Source organism: Taeniopygia guttata, chromosome 12 (assembly GCF_048771995.1).
Source record: "Taeniopygia guttata chromosome 12, bTaeGut7.mat, whole genome shotgun sequence".
Lineage (NCBI taxonomy): Eukaryota > Metazoa > Chordata > Aves > Passeriformes > Estrildidae > Taeniopygia > Taeniopygia guttata.
The window spans coordinates 13,740,280-13,762,568 of record NC_133037.1 but is presented as its reverse complement, the minus strand read 5'-3'; the positions used below and the strand labels follow the sequence as shown (position 1 = coordinate 13,762,568).

General features: G+C 42.1%; 1 protein-coding gene across 1 annotated transcript; it reads right to left on the bottom strand.

Annotated features, from left to right (window-relative positions):
* Positions 1–208: 208 nt before the first annotated feature.
* Positions 209–22,081, bottom strand: TKT (transketolase). Its single transcript, XM_030282989.4, has 14 exons — positions 21,716–22,081; positions 16,943–17,060; positions 15,487–15,600; positions 14,737–14,834; positions 12,911–13,102; positions 11,985–12,103; positions 10,897–11,090; positions 10,203–10,367; positions 9,434–9,590; positions 4,868–4,998; positions 3,876–3,959; positions 3,607–3,700; positions 1,929–2,051; positions 209–437 (listed from the first exon to the last, which is right to left on the bottom strand). Exons 1-14 carry the CDS (start codon positions 21,820–21,822, stop codon positions 250–252), a joined length of 1,884 nt encoding a protein of 627 aa, XP_030138849.2. The 5' UTR covers positions 21,823–22,081; the 3' UTR covers positions 209–249.
* Between the last annotated feature and the right edge of the window lie 208 nt (positions 22,082–22,289).

The window sequence follows — 22,289 nt, the reverse complement described above, 5'->3', positions numbered from 1 at the left end:
TGGCATCACCCAGCACATTGGGTATTTCCTCCTTGCCTTTGGTTTTGAATGGCTAGGGGCAATGCAGAGAGGTGGGACTGTCAACATGCAGGTATTGCCCCACAGCACCCAACCCCACAGAGAAAAGATGACACCACAGAAGGTTTTTTAAGCTGGTATTTTTATTAGAACTCTCTACATAAAGCACCTTTGCCTGCCTTAACCTCTCTGAACGCAGCTCTTCCGTTACACAGCACGAGATGCTTTGACCTACTCGGCATTCCTGGATTTGGACACGGCTGCCCTCACTGCCTGCATGATGGCATCCTTGTCAATGCCAAACATCCTCAGCAGCTCAGCTGGCTTCCCGCTGCGGGGCACATGGGACACGGCCAGGCGAGTGACGGTGACACCGGGCTCGCCCACGACAGCGGCACACACGGCTTCGCCAATGCCACCTGTGGAGAGGGCAGACACGGCACTGATGGAGTGTCCCAGCAGGAGCATCCACACTGTCTGTGTAGGGCCTGCAACTTACAGCCTCCATTCCCAGCCTCAGCCAAACACCAATCACGCAGGCCTGGGTGACCAAATGAAAACCCTGTCCTGTGTCAAAGGCATCCTGAGGACAAGCAGGGTGCCGTTTCTGAAGTACTCAGCCATAAGCAGCAGGACACACCTGCCTCTCAAGGGCACAGGACTGTCAGCAAGCTCTCACCACTTTGACATCAGCCACCAGGAACCAGGTTTAAAAATGCACTTTGACCGAAGAGCATTTACAAGTGTACTTAACGTGCTGAAACTCCAGCCAATCTCGGCAGCACTCAGAACTCCATCTTTTCACAGTGCCTGTACGTGCTGCTGGGCACCTCTCTGGGTTATGTAATGTATTCACAACCTTTGCTCAGACTCAGCTCTGACTCACTATCAGTCACAGGGACAAGGGATGCAACGGGAACTGCATGGAGGCAGGAGGGACACTGGGAGCAGAAGTACTAGGGAAGAAAACAGGACTTGTATCAAAAGCAAGTGCTGGTAGGAGAGACACCTTCTCTAACACTGCTACCCTTCAGAGAGTGTATCCAGGATCACAGGGCTGCCCACAGTTCCAGGTGAGGTGGGATTTAACCAAACAGCCTGCAGCACAGATGCCTGCACCACAGAGTACTGTGCCAGCACAAAGCCCCTGTTCAACACCTCACAGCTAACACTGCTGTCTTGCAAACCTGCAGTAAAATACCAGTCCAGAGCTGAACACTAAGTTAGGAAATGATGAGGTTCAGTAATCTATCACCATCCATAGTCTAGAATAAAACGTGGTGTATCCAGCACTTATGGTTGAACCAAGTCACTTCAGGTACCTGGCAAAAGTGATGCTCACCTTAAATTAAGATAATATTCTCATAACTATATCTACTAATTCTGTTAGTAGATATCTATGGTGGTGGAGAAGAAAAAGGGAGAAATTTATCCCAGAGTAACTGTGGAAAAACTATGGAAGCTGCCCAAACCTGATTTCAAGTAACCTGGATCCTGGATTTTGGACACGTGGAATACTTAAACCTGCACAGCAATGGTCTCTCTTGCAATTTCACACCTGCAAAGAAGCTGCTGGACAGCCTTTCAGAGAACACTCTGAGCAGAACCCCTGCAGCACAGCAGGAATTTACAATTTCACTGGGCACAAATGAATCCAGACTTCACTTGGACCAAGCACACAAAGGGCACACAAAGCCAAGTTAATCAGAAAGGCAGCACTGATTACCCCTTAAAGCTTTGGAGCCTTTCAACCCTCAGTGTCACATTATAATCCCAACAGTACCAAAAAAACCCTGAAATCTCTCTTTTGCTTTCATAGGATGACAGCATCAGGTCTCATACTCCTCTGTCAGGTCAGAAGCTGTGAGCTTTCAGCCTCTGAGGGCTGTGACCTCCCAGACCCTTCTCACCTTCATGGTAATGGTCCTCAACAGTGATGATTCTGCCCTTGGTTGCTCTTGCGTTTTCAAGTATTGTCTTCTTATCCAGGGGCTTTATAGTGAAGGGATCAATCACACGGATGTAGATTTTTTCTGCATAAATAAATGAAAATGATTTGCAACAATGAGTTGCAACATGCAAGACAATGCTAGTGGTACAGGCAATGGCTGTGATCTCCTAGACCATTATGAGAACTGCCCACATGAACTCCCAGGTACCTGTACCTACGGCTCATCTACCACAGAACCCAGCCAAGCCTTATTTTTATATATATTCTTTCTCCATGCACCTTGTGGAATAGTGATATCCATTTATTCACAGACATGATGGAGGAGACCTGGATGAGGGACACAAGGTTACCAGGAGCACCCATCAGCAAAACAGTCATCTAATTGGCTTTCCCCAGGTAAGAGAGAATCGAGTCACCAGAGAAATCCTCCTTTCTCAGGCTGCCACAGACCTTTATTGGCAAGCAAAGTACAATTTCCACCTGATTTTTGGTGTGTAGGCATTCTGAATTCTTTCTTCACTGCAGGCTGCCACCTCTCAGGTGTGCCTGTCTGAGCTGCCCAGCCCTACCAGTGCACCCTTAAGGCTGGTTGGCACCAAACCCAGATCCGCCCTGCCCTCATAAGGCAGGCCCAGTGGCTCATTAAAATTGCACACAAATGGCAATTGTTTATAAAGAATAGCAATTATGTGAGGTTGTCTCTAATCCTGGCTGGCTGAACACTGGGCTGACTCCTACACATGAAGAGGCCCTATTGTCAGTTTTGTGACTGAAGGCTCTTTAATGGCCAATACATTTTGGCTATTAGGCCCTGCCTCTGCACTATGGGATTATCTCCAGAGGTGATTACTCAGACTTCAAGATCAGCAGAGCATTGTAAAGCACTCTAAGTGTAGAAAAATAGCAATGGTTCTGAAAATACAACTTTCAAAATGTCCTAAACTCAAGGTCATGAAAAAGTATCAGTCCACTCAGATGCTGCAAACAAAACTCCCCATAAGCTACAGGCAGCATTACTGTATTATCTCCTGCTATTTGTAATCTCTTCTGGGGGGAAGGCTCCTGTCTCACAGATGGGTTTTTGATGGTTTCTTTCTCTTATTTCATTGAAAGATTTACCATTGCTGTGAGATGGCAGTGACTTGAGCACTGCCATAGATTTGTGCCCCTTCTATGCTAGTTCAGAGTTGCTGCATTCAAAGAAACCCAGGTCAGCAGTGAGCCCAACCCAGGGCCAGGTGGCCGTGGGCACACACAGGTGACAAGCTGTGGTTTGGGACCTGGCTCCAGCCTGTTTGCAGCCGATTACTGTACCAGGCCAGGTGCCACTCCTGCTTCTCACACAGAGTCCCCAAGCCTCTGCCCACAGGGCACTACCACAGATCAGCAATTCTAAGGAGACCCTGATGTGATCTGTTGTCAATTTTCATGGCTACTAATGCTGTCAACCAACTAAACCCTCTTCCATTAGGCAGGACTGGCAGCTGCATGCTGTGTTGTACTGTATCAGCTAACAGGTGCCTGACTAGCTGTCTGAACAGTGTAATTAATGTTTACCAGTACAGAGGGTGAGCAGTTAGGCTGGCTGGTATTGATTTTTTTTCTGTGTTACATGACAAAAAGGATAAAAGACTCACCTTTTCTCAGCTGCTCTGCTGCAGCCAGTGCTTCATGCAGAGTGACTCCTGCTCCAATCACAGTCACGTGGTCATCCTTACTCTTCAAAATCACCTGCAAGAAAACATGTCCATGTGTTTTTAACACTTAATCTTACTGGGTTTTTTTTACATTTCTAGAGATTTTAATTAAAAAAATCAAATATTTGCAATACTTTAGAGGGAAAAGGGCTTTTACAAAAGGAACACTGCATATTTTCTGTGATTCTATTTATCTGTGCAGTATTTACCTTTGCCTGTCCAATATGGAAGTCCTCATTGTTATTGTAAATGACAGGGTTTTCAGGACGACTGGTTCTGATGAAACAAATGCCCTGTTTCCAAGGGAAACATGATAGAAGTTAGGAAAACAGAAGTGTGTTGACATTCTAGTTGATAAATCCTATGAAAAAAAATACAGCAAAATCACTTTTTTTATTTGTCTGATGTGCACCCTCCTATGTTTCCTCTGGTTCTTATAAGTAAACTCTGCCCCACCAATTCCCATTAGTCCTTTGTGGCAGCTGGTTGCTTCAAACAGTACAAAACACTTCACATCCTCTTAGTGCACACTGATAACTTACAGTTGCCTTTCTGATTCCAAGATACTTATTTCTCTTTTGTTCTCTTGTGGAAATGGAGAATCCTGCTTGAGTTAATTAGGCTCTTGGAACCTTACCATACATGTGCAACTTTTACTTTGTCAGTTTTACTCTGTCAGTTTTAAATTAAGAGAAGAATGCTGGGTTGAAAGCAAGGAAAAAGGCTTTCCATCAGTTAAAGTTCAGATGCCCTTCTAGAAGAAGTAGCAAACTTGTACTTTAATCTCTTCTTCCCACTCCTTTCCCCATACTGATCAAAAAGATGATCAAAATCCACAATATAGAGATTTATCTTTCCATATCCAGCTTCAAGTTTGATCCCAGAGATAAGGTACTAGGAGAGAGCACTTTTAGGTTTGCTAAAGACCTAGACTTACTCTAATTCAATATAGATTCAAACTGCACTTGTGTACTCATTTACATCTCTCCAAATCTGGGCCACAACATTCAAGACTGTTCATTCTGCACTAGCCTGGACAGAATGTCTGCAACCTTTCCTTGAAAAGAAAACATCCCACTGCCCCACTGGAGCCTTGGGAAGAATTTGCATGGGTAGAGACATGCAAGAAACATGCCAGAAGCAACAAGAGTAGTACAAAAGAGAGAATTATTCTCTGGCTCAGAATTACTGTGATGCAAACCTTGGTGTTGGCAGCTATTTCCACTGCTTTTTCAGTGGCTACAGCATCGCTGGGGTAAAACACAGTGGAATTGGGAATAGCCCGGAACATGCACAGATCCTCCAGCCCCATCTGAGATGGCCCATCCTCACCTGAAAGAATTAAAGCAAGGTTACAAAAGAGCAAGTGCACATTTTTTTACAATCACTCAATATAGAAGTGAGGTTCAATGTAAACCAGGCAAAAAAGGAGAAAAGGATAAAATCAGGCACACACACGACATGCAAGTCTACCTGCTTGAGAAAAGAATCATCTTCTCAAACTTGGAACCATCTAAACAGTAAATAAGGATAGAAAGAGACTAAAAAGAAAGAAAACTAGGATTAAAAAGAAAAAATAGGAAATAAAGTATAACAGTAAAACAACACAAAAGGAATACAACCAAATATGAAGGGTACAGATACAGAAAGAGGGTCACAAGATATCTGAACATCCTCAGATTTACATGTGCTGAGGCAAAATTTATACTTGTCAATAAGTGTTCCTTCAGATTTAAACTGCTGAAAATGTGAAAGGAGAATTGCATGTGTCCCATCACAAATGGAGAGTGCAATTGGTACAACTACTCTCAAATTCTTAGGCTGATTTCAAGATTAAATGAAGGGTATGTATGTATTTTTTAATACTGTAAAAAGGTCTTTTAAGGAGCAATAGGGCATCTATGTTGTTAATTTAACAACTCAAGCACTTCATGGCACAAACTGCAGATCTATGAAAAGGAATCGTTAGCCAGGACACGTGCTGGGTGCCATGGTTTTCCATGGTTAAAGAAACAACCACCACAACTCCCCCCGCCCCAGTGACCTCATGTAACGGAGCTTTGGGAATGGCACTGCTCCAACCAGCCATGCACAGAGCTCTGAATGCACTCATGTCACAGCCTGCAGCAGCAGGGCTCAGAGCCTTCCCACATGCACCCGCTACCTGTTATTCAAGAAGGACGAGTTCACGAGGAAGGAGGAGAATATTTTCCTAAGAGCAGCACAAAATTCTGAAGAACTTTAAACACGTTAAAGAGATCAATCATTGAACTCTGCCACTGCACATTACCAAGCACAGATCAGGAAAAGGAACTATCTCGGCTTTGAATCAAACCCTCTTGACATCACAGTTTCTAAATGTGTGTACTCTGAATGAGAGGGATCCAGTGGGCATTTTCCTAAAATGCACTCACACAATGAAGACACAGAAGGAAAATGAAATTACGAAGAATAAGATTATCAGTGATAATTTTAACATCCTGAATCTGAATCTTATGCAAGGTAGAGAGTTACTCATGCTTGTCCTGCTTTTGCTATGGTGGTGCCAATACCACCAACATTCAAAGCTCCTCAATTAAATTCAAAGTCACTTACAGACTGGCACCAAGTTGAGTCTGGCCCCAAGTCTTTATGAAAATCTCAGTTGATATGGTTTTGGAATACCACAGATCAAATGAGAGTATAATTCTCAATTACACCTGCAAAACCTCCATTTGTAGCTTAATAAAAGAAGTAAGTGCTTATGTGAGCAGTAGCAAATGTCCAGGATATAAAACAGTCTAAACAATTGATATTTCTATTTCTGACACATGTACACTATGATTCCTTTTTCTATATGTTCAGTTTGAAAAATACAGATTTTTCCATTATTCTCTTATGACCTAAAAGCTTATTCAATCCATAGCAACTTTCAGTCCATCAGCAACTATAGGTCTAGGAGTGAACTTGTACAAGTTCAGAAGGTCATTGTAATAGCTATTTCTCATAAATTTAATGGTTCAAATTTCAGTGCAGCAGAAGCCCAGGTCTGCCTAGAACTGCATATGTAAAACTTCAATTTTCACCACAGATCCAGATTGGATTCTGAATTGCATGCAAATTTGGAATTCCATGCAGGCTCAAAGTTCTAATAAGAAGTATGCTTCATTCATACCCTTTCATTTAAAGTTGAATATTTTAACTGCTAAAGGATTTCTCTGAATTACTTTCTTTATAACTCTTCATATAAGTTGCAAAACTTATGTTAACATCATACAACTCTTGATATAACTTTATATAACTCTTTATATAAGTTGCAAAACTTTAGGTTGAAATTCTTTTTTGAAAATCAAGTTGAGGCTTGAATGAGATTTGTACCTCAAACAACTTTATAAATCCAAGTCTGCACTTCACAGTCACAGATCCCAGCAGAACATTTCACGTGCTGAAAATTGAAACTTGGAAGTGTAGTTCTAGGAGACAATTCGGGTAACCTGAAGGAGTTTTATCTTCTTAAATCAGCAAAGGCCAAACTTAATTGGCTGTTGCATCAAAACCCTGCTTGCTAAAAGTCTGAAGGTGGAAGGACTGATTTTAGTAAGAGGCTTGTAACAGAAGCCCTCCCTTAATAATTTACACAATACATAGTCTCTACTCCAGAGAACTATACTGCTACAAGTTTGAGGTCTGAGATGAGATTACATGTGTTTATGAAGCATCTTTAAATCTTTACCAATATTACAGATCAAATTAACTGTTTTGTTTTAAATGAAAATAAAACCAAACCAACTCTCCTCCAAACCTTACTGTCAGCCAAAAGTATTAAATCAGCTGAAAAACTGATGTATGCAGAGAACCTTAATTTACTACCCCTGTCAGCTCTCCCTCTCTTTCCCTTTCCCTGGAAATACCTACTAGTTTTTCAAGCATGAATGTCTACTTGCATTTTTCTTCTTGGTGTGCAAGTCTGTTCCTGTTTCATGGGTCATGTCTATGCATTTCAGATAAAAAATAAAATTCTCTTCCTCCTTCAAACCAAAGCCAACCCATTATGATCTGACATGTTCTGAACAGTTACAGTGGGAAGACAAGACCAGAGAAGGCTCTGCTGGTGAGGGCCCTCAGAGAGTTGGGCTGAGATGTGCTGGCTCTGCTGCCTTGGTCTCCTCTGGTCTCCTTTTCCCACACCTCTCAGATGGATGGACTGCAGAACATGGCCTGGGTGAGCAAAGTTCATTCTGCTGTAAGATATCCTCGGTTTGGTTGGGATAGTTAGTTTTTTTTTCTTAGCTGGTACAGTGGTGTGTTTTGGATTTAGGATGAGAATGCTGTTGATAACACATGAATGTTTTGGTTGTTGCTGTGTGGTGTTATCCTAAATCAAGGACTTTTCAGTGTCCTCATGCTCTGCCAGTGAGGAGATGGACAAAAAGCTGAGAGGGACCATGGCCCAGACAGCTGACCCAAGCTGGCCACAGGGACATTCCACACCACAGAATGCCATGCTCAGCATACAAACTGGGGAGGGTTGGCTGGAAGGGTCTGACCACAGCTCAGGGACAGGCTGGGCATTGGCCAGTGGGTGTTGAGAATTGTATTGTGCTTGTTTTTCGAAGTTTATTTTTATAATTACAATTTTTATTATTACTAGTAGTAATAGTAGTAGTAGTAGTAGTAGTTAACTTACAAGTTTTTTCTGATTCTCCTCCCAGTCCACTGCAGGGACAGGGAGTGTGTGAGTGGTTGGGTGGAACTTGGTGTCCAGCTGAGATTAAACCACAACAGATCAGGCTTGTGACCTCCTGAGGAACCTCAACATACAAGAGTCTATGGGAGCTGACAAGATGCATCCCAGAGTCCTGAGGGAATTGGCTGATGTAGCTGCCAAGACACTGCCCATGAAAGTCATAGCAGTACCAGGTGGAGTCCCCAGTGACTGCAAAAAGGGAAACACTGCACCTGGTTTTAAAAAGGGGAAAAGAGAGAATCCTGGGAACTACCAACTACCACTCTGTGCCTGGGAAGACCCTGGAACAGATCCTCCTAGAGGCAGTACTAAGGCACATGGGGAGAGGGAGGCGATTCAAGACAGCCAAGGGTAAGTCCTGCCTGACTTTGAGCAACCTGGTCTAGTGGGAGATGTTGGAAGGAGATGACCTTTAAGATCCTTCCAACCAAAATTTTCTATTATTCAATTTTCTGAATTATGTAACAGCTTCACAGTTCCTGTTTCATTAGTATGTAAGAGATTTTGGATGTTTTTAATCACCATATTAACAATTTCAGTAGTAAAAAATACTGGGATAAGTTGAAATAGTTATTTCAAATGTAATCTCTAAAGTGTTTTTGAGATTGGTGGGCAAGAGCATCTGTGCAAGAACAGAATCATTAGTTTCTCATTTAAGGGACTGGGAAACAACAGTACAGTAAGGACATGACTATTTTCTCCACAGAAGACATCAAAGATGAAATGGAACCTAAACCCCTCAGTTTCAGTCCAATCCCTGTATATCAGTCTTTACTTGTACAGTAGGAAAGCTTGTAGGGAAAAGTCCTATTTTCATCAGGCCAAAGAGGAAAAACAAGCTGACAACAGCTTGAAATTTTTCTCATTCTTTCTAAATACAAGAGAAGTGGACTTGCAAATACGGCTTCCTCCTATCACTGCTGCACAGTCACACCACCCCAGCTACAGTACAGCTTGCCTCCACAGAGCAGGATCTTGGCTGCCAGACTCTTCTCACTGGGTGCATGGGCACTGCTGCTGGGGAGCCGTGGGTGCCCTTACCGATGGAGACGCCGCAGTGGGAGCCGCAGAGGTTGATGTTGCTGTCGGAGATGGCAGCCATGCGGATCTGGTCGAACGCCCGCGTGAAGAAGGTGGCAAAGGTGCTGGCAAAAGCAACGGTCCTGTCACGAGTGGCACAACCAACTGCAATGCTCACCTGAAAGAGGGACATTGGATAAGAACAGTGAATTCCTCATTTATCACTGGTTTCCAGGACATCATCTGTGGGACTTCTTGCCCTAAAAATTTAGCAAGAAGCTCTCAATGCAGATTAAAAATCTCTGTTTAGTCCTGCTTCTAATTGCTGGCATTTCCAGAGAGGAAAGGAAGCAACTCACCCTCCCAGTATCTATTCTCCTGCATCTGCTCTGCTCCATGCTTCAACTGCTAGCTGTTATTGTTGACTCTTACTGGCAGCTTCTTTATCTGCTTAAAGCAGCCATTCAGAGATTTTTAAGACTTATCTCCCTCTTTCTTCTCCTGGATCAAAGGCTTAGGTTCTCAGTCCAATGGACATGGTCTTGCTATCTCCAGAAGACAAAAATCATCATTAGTAAGAGGGAATGGATTTACTTGTGTTATTTGGACTGGTATTTACTAAAAAGAGCCTTCTTTAGCAAAATGGAAATTAGAACAAGGTTCCTAAATTGGTTTTTGCTACAATTATCTCACATTTATTTGAAAAACAAGTATTAGACCCCCTAGACTGTAAGGGAACTCACACTGAATGGTCATACTGATCTTTCAATAAACCCAAGGGAGCAGTTACCATGTTCTGCTCAGCAATGTAGCACTCAATGTAGCGACTGGGATGTTCCTTCTTGAAGAGCTCTGAGAAGGTGGAGTTCTTTGTGTCGCCATCCAGAGCAATCACTCGATCATTGGCGTGGCCCAGTTTTGCAAGTGCAACCCCGTAAGCCTTGCGGGTGGCCCACTGCAAAAGGAAACACACCAGGGCTGCTGTAACTTGCTGCTTTCTAGAGGCTTTTTTTGTTCCTGTTTTATTGTATTCAAATGATAGCAGTATCAAAAGTACATATGAGTACGGTGACACACAGAAGAGCAAACAAACTCACAGTGAAGCATTAGAAAATACATCTGTGCTAAAATTGGCAACTCTCCACCAATCTGGCTAGGAAATGTTTAAAACCTTGCTTTCTGATCATGGAAATTCACCGAAACTCAAAGAGTTTCTTCAATTTTAAAGGCACATTAAGTAGTTTAGAAATTTGATAATCATGAAATGAAGAAGAGTGATTTGAATCTCCATATTTTAATATGTTTATATACCCTTTTTATACCCAGCAAGTTGACTGTGTCACACAACAAAAATAGGTGTCTGCCTACTGAGAAGAGGTGGGTATTTGCACCTGGGGCAAGGGATAACACAAAACCTCCTGCCGTCCAGGTTAACAGTCTCACACTTTGAAATATCTGACCATCAGTGAAAAAGAAGGGAATACCTTTTCTCCCACTTTGTAAGTTGGTGGAGATGGCATCTTAATGTTTCTAATATTTATTATAGGTGCATCTTCTTCTGGAAGGGCTGGAGAAAGCTTTTTCTTGTTTTGGATTCTGTCATCTATTTCCTGAATGACCTGTTCAGCCATATTTTTTGGAAGGGGCTTTCCATGCCAGCTTTCTTTATCTTCAACACCTGTGTATTTAAAGTCACATTAAAAGTAAGAAAAGTATAAAAACAATTTAGGTTTTTAGCTGCAGGTTTTACCCAGATAAAAGTGCAGTGGAGTATGACAGTCCATTATTTTCTTCCAAGGAAGAAATTCCTTGAAAAATTACAGTAGTATTCAACTGCATTAAGACAGACATAATTAAACAAATAGGAGGAATTTTACATAATCAAATTACATATATTCCAAACTTGTGACACAATCCCAGCATCTTCTACTGAAATTATTTGTAAATTTGCACCTAACAGACCTAAGTGTGGAAGGAAGCAACCAGTAAATCAATGTGAATGTTTCCCCTGAAATTTCAACAGTTCTACTTAAACAAACTCAGATAAGTTTGAAACAACAGTTAACCAAGGTGTCCAATTCAAACAAGATCTGATATTTTACAGCTTTATTTTAATAGCTTCTGTTGACTCTTATCTGTGCTCCCAGCACTAACAGCCATATCACCCCACTGGCTGATACACTGCTTTTCCCTCAGTCACTGCAAATAATGAACTTTGCTTGCTTACTCAATGAACAGGAATGAAGACATTCACTGCTGTTATTAATATTTATCTGGTCAGAAAGGCAAGCTCAGAGTGCTGCTAAAAGCTGTGGCTAAAGGGAATCAAGGCAACTCTTGACACACTGAGTTGAGTGTGCAGTTGCTCCATCCCATGGATAGAACACTCCATAGCTGGCACACGTCTAACTTGAGAGGACCAAACCAATTTTCTCTGCAATAATGTTGATGAGAGGTACAGAAGGTGAAAGACTTTTTGCATGCTGTTGCTCAGATGTGCAGGTACCTGTACTGCAGCACTAGGTATACATTATATCTACATGTGTATGCAAAGCAAGAATTGTTTTATTACCTGATATGCCTTTGCCTTTAAAAGTCTTTGCAATGATGGCCGTTGGCTGATGTTTGGCCTGGCCAAAGGCTTTGCAAAGCTCCTCCACACTGTGTCCATCCACGATGATGGCATGCCAGCTAAGAACACAAACAGATCAGCTGTTTCTAAAGGGTTTTAGCATGTGACATTCTCTGGTAGTCAGCAATAACAATAACAAATACTAACTTCATTCCAGTGCAGTGTCTTTTTAAGAGACACAAAGTGTGCCAGAAACACGAACTAGCATTTATTTGAAACCATAAAAAATAGCACAGCTGCTTTTTTATAATGCAAAATGAGTCACAGGGAGATCAACAACTATGAGCAAAATTCACAGCCCACAGATAACTAAGTTATCCTACATTTCTTCAGATATAATGGCCATTTTTAATCACAAGAGCAAATCAAACATCTAGAAATAAGATGAAAACCGACAAGAGACGTTGATTAAAAAAAGCCACAACACTCCGGCATAATTTGGTTTCTATTGTATCTGACAATTTTTTAGCATGGACTTTGCATCTGCATAGAGACATGAAACTAAATGAAAGCCAATACACAAAGAATTCTCTTACTTTCCATGCTGTTTTTTTTCTGATCTACTTGCTATAATAGGACACATGGTCACAGTTATAAAATCTGAATTTGATTTGTTAAAAACAGTTTTAAGACCCCTAACAGATTTATCTGTGCAAGCAGTCCTTATTTTTCCTCAAAACCAACAAAGGTTGCCACTTTCAATATTCCTGCTGCAGCCATAAAATTGACCAATATCAGGTGTTATGAAAGACCATCTTCCTTGCTGATGGAATCCTTTAGAGCTGAAAGCTCATTTGAACAATTCTGAGAAGCAAATAGAACATTTTCAAATGAGAGATTATCCTGAGCTTCTCCCACTCACATACCCAAAGGCCTCGCAGCGTTTCTGGTAGATTTCAACGTGATGCTGCAGAGGAGCAGGGTCACTTTGTCCAAGACGATTAATATCAAATATAGCAACAAGATTATCAAGCTTGTAAAAGCCAGCAAAGGCCATTGCCTCCCAAACAGAGCCTTCAGATAACTCTCCATCTCCAAGCAGACAGTACACTCGGTAGCTAGAAGAAATTAAAAATGAAAATAAATTAGGTTTGATGTGTAAGTACTATTAAATCAAAACTCCTCTAATAATTCATAGTAAGAATTACTTTATTTTTCTATCTCCAACTCAATTCCCATTGTTCAATGCATTCACCTCTGCTAAAGTTACATAATCTTAGACAAATCAAATTAAAATAGTTATAAGCTGTTACACGTTAGAAAAATAAGATGAGAAATACTGTACTCCTTTGCAAACCCTGGCCTCAAAAAAATCAAGTCTTAAACCTCCCACTGCAAGGCTTGACTGAACAAGCCCATTGAACACTGTCACTGTGACTCAGCAAGATCCTGAACAATGCAGGGGCAGTTACCTCTGCTTCCTCCTTCCTCCCATATACCCTCTGGAAGGACAACCAGCAGGAATTAATTTCAGGAAACTCCACATTGTGCATGAGCTCACCTATGGATTAGAGCATACTGCACAATAAATTCAGAGTTCAGGATAAAGATAACCAACATTATATATAGAATTTGTAGACTATTTCTTCAACCACTGAAGCCCTCTATTTAGGAAAAACTCAGCAGGAGTACTGCCTCATCTCTACCAAATTCAGCCACAGCATTTGTCTTTTACTACCACTCTTCTTCAGAATAATAAAACTTAGTAAATGTTTATTACCCATTAAAATTAAAAAAAAAAGAATAGTAAATTATTTTTCTAAAATATATTTTTAAAACAAAATAATCAAGATGGCTGTCAGTGATTTTTTTTTACTCAACATGAAGCTATAACAGACTTATATCAACTATAACTGATTCCTACCTGCCTTCAGCTAAATGTGAACTCCTTGCACTTAAGCTGCTCCCCAGTGCTGCACGCAAGACCACCTTTTCCTTTTGCCATGTAAGCACTAGTTAGATTTTTTCCACACGTAGCATCTGCTAAACTCAATTAAAATCAGCAAGTCATCTTTCAGAGAAATGATTTCAAGCTAGTGAAGTGTAGGACACATTAACTGGGCAGCCTATGCTCGGATGTACTAGAACTGTCAAATAAAATATATCAACCACATCGGGCTATTTTTCTCCTCATACAGATTTGCCTTTAGATATCTTCTTTTCTTGTGCACAAAACAAATGGCAGGAGCAGTCATTTTTGTCTCTGTGGAGTCGAGTGCCTTTCTGATAACATTTTGGAGCCCTACTTTATGAGTCAATTATGCTATTATTGACCATAACGGTTCCTTATCCAGCGTCCTCCATTATTTGTCATCTGACTTTGAACAGACATCTCCAGCTTCCACTTTCCTTCTAAAGGGACACATCCAGTCTCAAAATGGATATCAGTTACTCTCTGGAAATTAGAGGCTCCTCCAACAACTCCCTGTCTTCTCTGTTCAGGAACATCAGTTTGCAACGCTGTCAGGTTACAAAAGAAACACACATATGCACTAATTGTTGCTAATCTTTAAACCCATGGTAGTTTCACTGGCAACAGCTTTTAATTATCTATCATTTAAAACCTGAATTTGAAATCTGATTTGGGATTGAGTAAAGGAGAATGAATCTATCTGTCTGTCTATCTATCTATGTAATTTAACAACATTTTCCCATTGAATACCTATAGTCATGAATATGAAAATGGAGTTACCTGGCTCTGTCAAAGAATTTGCCAGTGTATGCCATTCCACAAGCAGCACCAAGTCCCTGCCCAAGGGATCCAGTAGCCACATCAGTGAAGGCTTGTCTCTGAGAATAAAAAGGCAACAATTATTTTACAGTTATGAAATAGAAGATGTAATTTCCAATGCTAGAAGATGATTTAACATACATCACAATGCACCTTCTCAGCCATAACAATGTGCAAGTCCCTCTAAATCTTGCTGTGAACCCCTGATTTCTCTGCAATGCAAGTTTCCTTTCCTGATGACTGTCACAAGCTAACTGGGCACTCTGAGAGGGAATGGAATTTCTCAGCTATGCTTTAGATGGCAACAGTTAAGAATTGATGATTTTGTGTGAAAAAAGAATCAATTGAAACAACTGGCTGGGAATAGAAAGATCAGTGAGGTGGCCAAACTGGGTGTAAACTCTTGAAATACCTCAAAGCTGCTTAAAGGGCAAGTGAAGCCTGGATGCAACTTTACTTAAACATTTATGAAATGGAAAATACTGCCATGCAGGGCTGCAGGGGAACTTTACTACAACAATAAAGGTCATTTCTACATGCTCATTCAAAAACAGTTCAAATTCAAATTCAGTTGTGAAGCCATAAATGCCATCATCCTTCTTAGAAGTCTTTATCTTTCCTGTACTGCTGGCAACCAAAATTGCTGTGAAATACGTACACTTCTTGTTTCACAGAAAACATACTTCTGTATCAAAGATTATGAGCACTCACTGGCACTGGGTGTCCTTCTAGGACTGAATCAATTTTCCTCAAGTTCAGTAATTCTGCTTCTTGTAGAAAGCCAGCCTCTGCCCAAACAGAATATAAAATTGGTGCTGCGTGACCCTAGAGAGAAACAGAAATTGTAAACAAAAGACAAGTTTCACAATTCCCGACTAACAGGACAAAATTCTACAAAGCTGACAAACCCTGAAATCAGGTTCTTGTGCCCATTAGGAAGGCATGGAGTTACTAAACAGTTTTACAGTGCACACATCCACACTGATGCTTGTTCCCCACATCGCTGCTTACAGCACCCCAGCAGGACGAGCAGTGTTATCTCCCTAGAACTTTCTTCAATATGAATGTACTCGGGGTTGAGTGCAGTGAGTGACAACAGGCAAAGTTTTAAGCTTTGTACGCTCAGACCTTTGTAGAGCAGTCATCTTCCGCTCCTGGAGTCATCAGGAGTCAAAAGAGCACAAAGAGATTTGAAGCCATTTAGCAACTCTGGACAGAAACACTGATTAATTAGAGAGCTAAAGTAAACATGAGGAAGTGACTCTCAGTGCTTCACCACCTCAGCATCAACCACTTGCTTCTCACTCAGTTCCTTCTTTCAGAGTGGCCACCAGAAATGGCAAGCTACATCCAGCACAAGGACAGTCACCATGGGCTCCACAGCACTACTGCAAGCCACCACTTGAGGAATTCTGACTCAGAGATGGAATGTGCATCACTGGAGCACTTCATCTGCCATGTTTTACATCATTTGCCATGTTTTACGTTTTCTGAAGGCCCCTCACCTGCCTTTATGTCAAAAGAACAATATATCCCCACGATTTGCAAGGGCACAATGTAAAAGGGGACAGAAACTCTAACAGCCAGCACAGATTGGGGTTTAAGTGTTTTCTGACCCACAGTGGCTTCAGATGTAAGAGTGACTTTAGTACCATACTGGCACAGTAGGAATGCAAACTACAAACTATTCACTAACCTGCCCTGTTTCATGTAATGCTCCCTGAGAAGCTGGCAGGAATTAGTGCCCACTGTGACATGGCTGCAGGCAGAACAGCAGGGCTGCATTTAACAAGAGAGCACAAAAGCCAACTGCAACTGCCTCGTTAGAAAAATAAAGCAGACTTTACTGCATCCTGATAGATTGTATAGACCATATAATATTTATTGTTTAACATTACAACAATGTAACACAGTGGAGTTAAGACTTATCAGGACACATTACAAAGACCTTTTTTAAACTGTTTTTAAGTTATGTTGCAACTTAATTTAGCCAGCTTCTTTCTGTAGCAGACAAATTCCAGGCTCTAAAATATTTCCAAAAGACTTCTCTGCAGGTGTCAGTGTACGTAAACACAAGTCAAAGAAGACAAGTCAATTAAATCTACAGACAGACAGCTCTTTGCTAGCAGATTGTAACAGGACAGAAAACCAGTAATTATTTATTTACCTTTGAAAGAACAAACCGGTCGTTGCTGGCGTTTCTGGGGTCTTGCACTTTGTACCTCATGGTATGGAAAAACAGCACAGACATAATCTCTGCTGCACTGCAACATGATGTAGGGTGGCTACAAGTCAAGAAGACCCAAGATTACCACTTGTGTTACTGTTTGCTCAAGACCGCATCTTTAAAGTATCAATTCATCAGACCCCAACACCTCAGCATTAAAATACACAAATCTGAAGTTTGTGATAACCCACCCCTGTGCTGTTTCCCCAGTGCCAATCAAATACTTTGAGACAAAGTTTTACAGTGATCTGGTTGAAATGGGTGTTCAATCAAGGCCCTGCTGACAGCTCAAGGACTTGTTTTTTAGAGCTCTCCCTTCTTCTCCATGCCAAGGACCACCACCTGAAGGGCTGGCTGAAGCACAGGACAGTCAGATACAGGCTGTGTCTGACTCCACTGATTTATCTGGTGGCAGAAATTCACACCAGTGCAGAGGAAACAAGGACAGCTTTCCACAGAACTGGAGCCACTCTCTGAGTGGAGAAATTAAAAGAGCATGGCATCAGGATTTGTTCAGGCTCTGATGCACATGCAGAGATTGGTAATGCAAGATTAGCTTCTGCAGAGAGTTCTGGAACTTTTACAGTAGTATACTTTAGGAACCATTTCATTGTACCACATTAGAGCTGACAGATAAGAATTCTGATTTCTAAAGAGGACATTAAATAATGCAATTCTTGTTTTCATCTTCTACTGAAACTGGATATAGAAATTTACTGTCTCCAGTAAACACCCAGATACATGTTGTAAAATACTAAATTGCTTAATCTTTGGCTAAGAGGGGAACTAGCATTTTCTACATTTACATCTTTATAAGTTTGAAATATTGTGTGAGTTGGTTTATCAAACATTTTGAGGTATCTGGTATAGTCCCTCACATTGAATTGTGTAGGATAACAGCAGCATGAATTCGTACTTCAGCTATAACTTGCCTTAGGAATACACAGGCCCATTTCACAGGTAACTGTGCCATAAAGTACCAACAAGTGAATGTAAAGTTATATGAAGAGGCTATGCAAGTAGCAAATATGGAGTTATTCCATGACAAGGTATATATTTAATTCGAAGTGCAGTAGAAGGGCACAGAATTACTTTTATTTATCTACTTTACTGTAATTTTCATAATAATCACTGCAGTTCTTATGCACCTGGAATGAGTGGCACCACTTGACCACTTGGAAGTACCAGCCTTGGCTTTTCACTTGCTATAAAGCTTAAAAGGGGTAAGGAGGCTCTTTAAAAATCTTTATTGAGTATGGAAAATAGCATTTTTCAGATTTTACTGATGTAAACATGATTCTTGACATCAGCCATTGCTACTGAAGTACAGGAAAGTGGATGATGAATAGTAAGGAGGTTGAAAAAGCAGTTTCTTCTCACTTTGTTTTGTAACAACATTTACTTTTCATTTTTAGCAGGCTATTCTTCAAATATTCATCCTTCTTGTAAAACGGGAAAAACCGACTATGAAAGTGCCACTTTTGTTTCCTACATGTACATTTACCATGCATGTTAGGATTAGACAACACTTTCACTAGAACTTTAATCAGGATATTTTATTTTGATAGTAATAAAACTTCCCACCCAACATCCCCAACATAACTGTAATAAGAGAACAAAAACATGCAAAACACTAGCAAAATACAAATTATGGTTAGTGTCCATCCCTTAGTAAGTACTCACACACAGGGAACCAAGAGAATTAGCTTTAAACCATGGTTCAAACATATTAGTAAATATTTATATATTTGAGTTAATCAATAAGCCTTACATGCTTGTTTAAAGCTTTCATTCCTTTATATTAACTTTATACTTAACCATACTTCTATGAACTCCTGGTCTTGATTAAAAAAGTTTTAAACCACCTAAAATGGTAGCATGTGGAAATAAAAAAAAAAAAAAAAAAAGTAGAAAAATTTAATAAATTACCTGAAAATTGGAGAAAAATCTTGTTAAAGCTACAGGTTAATTAAATGAACTTCTACTATCAGAAACAAAGAAAAAAAAAACCCATAACTTTGAAATACAGTCCTTCGGTAGGAAGTCAAACGAAAGTACACTAGAACACCAAAACCCTGGATCCACACAAAACAAGGGTAAGATAATTGCTCCAAGTTAGTTTTGTGGGTGTTTTTTATTACTATGCATCAATTGATACTTGTTCCATCTACGTGTGTCCACACATTTCAAAGGATAGTGGTGGAAAGCTAAAATGGAACACTGAGTCAAAACCAAAAAAACTGAAGAAAAAAAATCATCTGCAACAAGTGATCACATCACATATTATGAAACTTAACTGCCTCTTAAGAAACTCTTGCAACTTCCACTTTTAAAAATGTATCCATCATGCTATAGGACGCCAAGACACTGTTTCAAAACTGCAGAAATATATCATAACCTACAGCAGAGACTCTACCCATTTCAATGGGAATATGTGCGCTACTTATCTAAAAGAAAAAGCTCTTCATGCCCCAAAGCAAGTATATTCAATCTTTACAAATAACCTAATCAAATATTTTGCCCACGTAAGTAATTCTGAGCACAAAAATTTTTTTCCAGTTCACCGAATTTTTCCACTCCAGCTGATGAAATACACAAAGTGATGTGTTTGAGCAACTTCAGGATCAGACTGAGTTAGGTCTTGTCCAGGCAAAGACTGTACTTTCTTTAACAGAAGGTAAAAGAAGTAAAGACTGCAAGAACTGGTGTGACATATCTACCACACCACCACTTGTGTTGCAATACACGCCACAGTTCACAGAAATTACTTCCTTGAAAGTAGTAGGAAGGTTCTGTTTTTTCTGAAGTGCTTTTATGGCAAGTGTTTCCTTCATTTTTTACAAGCTACACCTTTAACAAACACGTATTTCCTTAACAAAGTCAAAGCCATCATGACAATTCAGATTTTTAATTAAGTGCAAGCTTCTGTTTAAACTTAACTTGCATTCAAACATCTTTTCCCATCCTCAGTGCACACCAGCAATTTAAGCCAAGCACACTGTCTCAGTTTTTGGAAAACATTCATAATGCACAGCTGCTTTGGAAATGCACATGCTTTGCCTAACTCCACAACAGACTGAATGTCTTTTGGGCACATTACTACACCATCATCTTGGCAACCAAATCTTATTAAGAAAATATATTACTTATCAACAGAATCTTCTCTCAAGAGCCCATCTTTCATAATCTGCATGTTATCAGGTTGTGTAATAATTTCAGACTACACAACTCCAGTGGCAGAATAAACCAGAGGGATTAATGAAATGCCTTTGTGCTAGAAGGACTTAGTATTGTAGCACAGATGAACCAGGGAATAAAAAGTTTAAGTAAAAATAGTTTTACTGTTTCTCATCATCTCATGGTGAGAATGGTTTTACTGGTGAATTTCATGGACTGCAGAAGAGAAGCAGAGGCTGTAGTATGATCCTTACTCATTAACATCACATCAGACAAAACAGAGAAATAATTTTATCTGTTGATGGGACAACTGATACCATACATCCCTGTGGCCTGCTTAAAATACTTACTGGAAGCTGAACACAGAAGCCCAAGCTCTACAAAGCACAGGTTTTCAATTTACACTTTTACACAGACTTGTGTAATACTGTACACTGCAGCTCTGAAACAAATCACGGACTAAAAGGGCAGTTGTTGGGTGTCCAGTCTCTCCAGACTGGACCCAACAAGACAGATTTGTAAAAAGCACTGCCCTGGCTTGCTGAGAGGTTTCCCGCGTCCAACACCCCATTTCCCAGGAAGAACCACGGCAGCACTTTCATTTGCTAAGGAACGAGTAAAGTTCAGCTTCGAGAGCCATGTGAGGGAGCTCATGGCAGGCACAGGATGGGGACTGTAAAGCAGTTGAAAGAAGCTTTATAATATTTTGCACATCACCTTTCTTCACATAAACCTCAGCATCCAAAGGATTCCTTCAGTTTTATTTTTAAACACTGCAGCTAGTTTCAAAGAGGTCCAAAGGAAGAAATTGCAACAAGACAGGATATATGTAAAAAACCCCAACCCATCACTTTACATGGAAGCATTCTTATATTTTCCAAGCAGAAAAAATGGCTTTAATTTTACATGACTAAAAGCGGATTATTTGCAGAGATTTTTTTTTTTTTTTTCTCCATAGGTAAAGCACGATCAAAGAAAGGATAACCCTGGAATCTGCACACATCAGAGCCCACACTAAATCCTGTCCAGAGGCCTGAATAAACTGCCCATTGGAGACCGCGGGCATTGCACAGATAATCCCACTTGGGCTCACTTGAAATTCTGTGCAGAATTAGTTCCAACTGACGGGCACGCAATGAAAAAGAAGCCGCTTGCGCCTCGGGCACAAATTCTTTGGTTTCCAGTCCTGCCCCAACTTAGCATTCCCGGCCTCTCCCAGCCACAACAGCCGCCGGCACCGGCGACCGGCGCGGCCGGGGCGGGCTGAGCCGCGGAGCCCCCGGCCGCCATTTCCACACGTGCCACCTCCGCATCCACCAGCGCCGGGGCTCCGGGGGCATCGCCCTGCCCGCTCCCATCCCCGCGCACGCCGGCCCGCGGCATCCCCGCACCGCGGCACGGGGGCTCCGGGCAGCGGGAGCCCGGCACGGCCCCTCCCAGCGCCAGCCCGAGGCCGGATGCAGCCCCGGGATGCGGGAGCGCGGCTCCGGTGTGCGGCCGGGGCTGGGTCGCTGCACTCCCGCCTCCCTCACTCACCCGGAGCCGGCCGCGGTCGTGGCCTTGATGGAGCTGATGCGGAGCCGGTTGGCCGCGTCCTTCAGCGCCTGCAGCGTCTGCTGGTCGGGTTTGTGGTAATCCTCCATGTGGGCCACGCGGGAGGGCGGCGGCGGCGGCGGGTGTCGGGCGGCGGCTGCACCTCGTCTGAGGACGGGCTTTGCGATGCGGCGGCGCGGCTCACCGGGGCCGAGCGCTGGGGCGGAGAGAGCAGCGCGGAGGAGGGGAGAGGAGCGAGGGGGCGGAGAGAGGAGCGGCCGGCTGCCTCCATCCTCCTCCCTCCCTCCTGCCGCCGCCCGCGGCCGGGGCGGGCCGGGCCCGCTCTGCGCTCTGCGCTCTGCGCTCTGCGCGGCCCCGCCGGCCCCGGCCCCGCCCACGGGCGCCATTTCCGCGGCGCGCGGTGAGGCGGCGCTGAGGGCGCGGCAGCCGCGCTCCCCGCTCGGGAATCACGGCAGCGGCGGGGCTGGAAGGAGCTCTGGAGATCACCAGTGCGACCCCCTGCCAAGGCAGGGACACCCGGGGCAGGTGACACAGGAGCGGGTCCCGGTGGGCTTGG